Source organism: Rhinoraja longicauda, chromosome 13 (assembly GCF_053455715.1).
Source record: "Rhinoraja longicauda isolate Sanriku21f chromosome 13, sRhiLon1.1, whole genome shotgun sequence".
Classification (NCBI taxonomy): domain Eukaryota; kingdom Metazoa; phylum Chordata; class Chondrichthyes; order Rajiformes; family Arhynchobatidae; genus Rhinoraja; species Rhinoraja longicauda.
Window position 1 is genome coordinate 138,519 of NC_135965.1, and position 4,204 is coordinate 142,722.

Here is a 4,204-nt window from a genome sequence, read left to right on the forward strand (position 1 = left end):
CAATAGATGAGGTTGGAGGAGGCGCAGGTGAACCTCTGTCTCACCTGGAAAGACTGTTTGGGTCCTTGGATGGAGTTGAGGGGGGGGGGGGTGTAAAGGGACAGGTGTTGCATCTCCTGTGGTTGCAGGGGAAAGTGCCCGGGGATGGGGTGGTTTGGGTAGGAAGGGACGAGTGGACCAGGGAGTTACGGAGGAACGGTCTCGCGGAGAGCAGAAAGGGGAGGGGATGGGAAGATGTGGCCAGTAGTGGGGTCCCGTTGGAGGTGAGGGAAATGTTGGCGGATGATACGCTGGCTGGTGGGGTGGAAGGTGAGGACGAGGGGGATTCTGTCCTTGTTACGAATGGGGGGAGGGGGAGCAAGAGCGGAGCTGCGGGATGTAGAAGAGACCCAAGTGAGAGCCTCATCTATAATGGAAGAGGGGAAGCCCCGTTTCCTGAAGAATGAGGACATCTCTGATGCCCTCGTGTGGAACACCTCATCCCGGGCACAGATGCGGCGTAGACGGAGGAATTGGGAGTAGGGGATAGACTTTTTGCAGGAGACAGGGTGGGAAGAAGTGTAGTCCAGATAGCTGTGTGAGTCAGTGGGTTTATAGTGGATGTCAGTCACTAGTCTGTCTCCTGTGATGGAGATGGTGAGATCCAGAAATGGTAGGGAGATGTTGGAGATAGTCCGAGTGTATTGCCGCAGGTGGAACAGTCAAAGGGCTTCTCGCCCGTGTGCACCCGCCAGCGCTGCCTCAGCCTCGACCAATTCAAAAAGCTCTTGCCGCAGTTGGAGCAGTCGAAGGGGCGTTCACCTGTGAGCACCCGCTGGTGGGTCTCCAGCAGGTACGGCTGATGCCAGCCCTTGCCACACACGTCGCACTCATAACGCTTCTCCTTGTTGGGCCCCGTCATGTGGTCCTCCACCGAAGCTCAGCCGGCACACCGAGCAGATGGGGGGGGGGGTTCACCGGCACCTGGCCGCCCTCAATGGCCGCTCACGTCACCGTCTCTCCGTCCACAGCAACGGCTCCTAAACCCGGCAGGAGGGGAACACACAGGGTTAACAAGCTGGCAAACAGGACATTACTAACGTGAACATCACTAGTGCTTGAAGGGGAGGGGGGGGGGGGGGGGTGAGGGGAGCGGGGTGGATGTGGGGGAGATGAGGGTGGGGGGGTGAGGGGAGCGGGGTGGGGGAGGGGGAGAACGGGCTGTGATGGGGAGGATGTGGAGGGGAGTGCGAGGGGACATGGGGCGTCGAGCATCCGGGCACCGCGTCGAGCCGCCCTGCGCCGTGACAGGTGGCGGTGACGTCACGCCGCAGGGCGGCTCACGTGCTGGCGGGTGGCTCGGTGCGGTGCACGGATGCTCGGCGCCCCCAGGTCGGTGCATCCCCTGGCCACTCCCCTGGCCCCTCCTCTGGCTCCTCCCCTGGCCCCCTCCCCTGGTCCCTCCTCTGGCCCCTCACCCTCACACATCCCCTCACCCTTCCCCCACTCCCTCACCCGAGACCCCTCTCCACAAACCCTTCGACCCCCACCCTCACCCCTGACACCGCACTCCCTCATTACCCCCCCTTTCCCCTCACCTTCTCCCCCACTTACCCCCCACACCCCTCGACCCCCACCCTCCCCCACTTCGCTCCTCACCCCCCACACCCCTGACCCCACTCCCTCAACCCCCCCTCACCCCCTCTCCCTCACCCCCTCGCTCCCCACCCCTCACCTTCAAGTACTAGTGATGTTCACGTTAGTAATGTCCTGTTTGCCAGCTTGTTAACCCTGTGTGTTTCCCTCCTGCAGGGTTTAGGAGCCGTTGCTGTGGACGGAGAGACGGTGACGTGAGCGGCCATTGAGGGCGGCCAGGTGCCGGTGAACCCCCCTATCTGCTCGGTGTGCGGGCTGAGCTTCGGTGGAGGACCACATGACGGGGGCCAACAAGGAGAAGCGTTATGAGTGCGACGTGTGTGGCAAGGGCTGGCATCAGCCGTACCTGCTGGAGACCCGCTGGCGGGTGCTCACAGGAGAACGCCCCTTCGACTGCTCCAACTGCGGCAAGAGCTTCAAGACGGCACGGGAGCTGAAGACCCACCGGCGGGTGCACACGGGCGAGAAGCCCTTCACCTGCCCCACCTGCGGCAAGAGCTTTGCCCAGTCATCGAGGCTGCGGCAGCACCAGTGGGTGCACACTGGGAAGTGGCCCTTCACCTGCTCCACCTGCACACTGGGGAGTGGCCCTTCACCTGCTCCACCTGCACACTGGGAAGTGGCCCTTCACCTGCTCCACCTGCACACTGGGGAGCGGCCCTTCACCTGCTCCACCTGCACACTGGGGAGCGGCCCCTCACCTGCACACTGGGGAGCGGCCCTTCACCTGCTCCACCTGCACACTGGGGAGCGGCCCCTCACCTGCACACTGGGGAGCGGCCCCTCACCTGCACACTGGGGAGTGACCCCTCACCTGCACACTGGGGAGCGGCCCCTCACCTGCTCCACCTGCACACTGGGGAGCGGCCCTTCACCTGCTCCACCTGCACACTGGGGAGCGGCCCCTCACCTGCTCCACCTGCACACTGGGGAGCGGCCCCTCACCTGCTCCACCTGCACACTGGGGAGCGGCCCTTCACCTGCGGCGACTGCGGCAAGAGCTTCACCCGCTCCTTCACCAGCGCCAGCCACACCGGCAACCGGCCCTTCCCCTGCCCAGTGTGTGGAGTGCGCTTTACCATGGCCTGTCTCACCAGCGCGTGCACACGGGCGAGAAGCCCTTATGGCTGCTCCACCTGCGGCAAGAGCTTTGCCTGGCCATCGGAGCTACAGCGGCACGGGTCCCTGCACACCGGTGAGCGGCCCTTCACCTGCGCCCAATGTGGCAGGGGCTTCACGCGCTCCTCCAGCCTGCTGAGCCACCAGTGGGATCACCTGCGGCCCTTCACCTGCTCCAACTGCGGCAAAGGCTTCAAATCGATGCCGGAGTTGAAGAAGCACGGGCGCCTGCACACCGTGGAGCGGCCGTACACCTACCGCATCTGCGGCAAGGGATTCTCCCAGTCCTTCAACCTGGTGGAGCACCGGCACACCCACTCCGGTGAGCGCCCCTTCACCTGTGCCCAGTGTGGCAGGGGCTACACCAGCTCCTCCAGCCTGCTGAACCACCAGCAGGCCCACAGCGGTGAGCGCCCCTTCACCTGTGCCCAGTGTGGCAGGGACTACACCAGCTCCAACAGCCTGCTGAGCCACCAGCGGGTGCACACCGGCGACCATCCCGTCCCCATCCCCGGTGAGTGGCGAGCGCTTTGCCGTGCACTCTCACGCCCTGTCTCACCAGTGCGTGCACACACGTGGCCAGCCCTACGGCTGCCAGTACTGCAGTGAGGCGTTTGACAGCTCGCTGGGATTGTGGGAGCACCGGTGGCCCACGCCGGCGAGCGGCTCTTCCCACTGCGGGAAGCGTTTCAAGAGTGATCCATTCCCTGTATATCCATGTGCCAGTCTAGAAGCCTCTTAAACACCCAGTGGTGCAGCGGTAGACTTGCTGCCTCACAGCGCCAGAGTCCCCGGTTCCATCCTGACTACGGGTGCTGTCTGTACAGAGTTTTACGTTCACCCCGTGACCTGCGTTAGTTTTCTCCGAGTGCTCCGGTTTCCTCCCACACTCCAAAGACGTGCAAGTTTGTAGGATAATTGGTTTGGTATAAATGTAAATTGTTCCCCGTGCGTGCAGGATAGTGTTCAGGTGCGGGGATCACTGGACTCGACGGGCCGAAAGGCCTGTTTCCGCACTGTATCACTAAAGTCTGAAGCGCAACAGCGGATACACACCGGAGAGAGACCCTGAATGTGCCCCGACTGTGGCAAAGGCTTCACCCGCAAGTCCAGCCTATGGCAGCACCGGTGTACCCACAGCGGTGAGCGTCCCTTCCCCTGCCCGTGGTAAGGGCTTCACCGGCCTGGACCACCTGCTGCGTCCACAACGGCGAACGCACCTTCACCTGCCTGCTCTGTGGCAAGGCCTTTGCCCGCTCCTCCAGCCTGCTGGCACACCGCACCGTGGATAGGCACTGTTTAGGTGGACACAAAATGCTGCAAGGAATGGAGGCCCTCTTCAGTCACAATCCTTTTACTGCTATGTCAGGCTAACTGGTCTATAATTCCCTGTTTTCTTTCTCGCTCCTTTCTTGAAAAGTGGGATAACATTAGCTACCCTCCAATCCAC

At 62.7% G+C, this 4,204-nt stretch overlaps 1 protein-coding gene across 1 annotated transcript; it reads left to right on the forward strand.

Annotated features, from left to right (window-relative positions):
• Positions 1–1,821: 1,821 nt before the first annotated feature.
• Positions 1,822–3,363, forward strand: LOC144599343 (uncharacterized). The gene is given in 3 exon segments (XM_078410135.1): positions 1,822–2,414; positions 2,500–2,753; positions 2,755–3,363. Coding segments are annotated over 3 exon segments (1,365 nt in total). The 5' UTR covers positions 1,822–1,912.
• Positions 3,364–4,204: the final 841 nt, after the last annotated feature.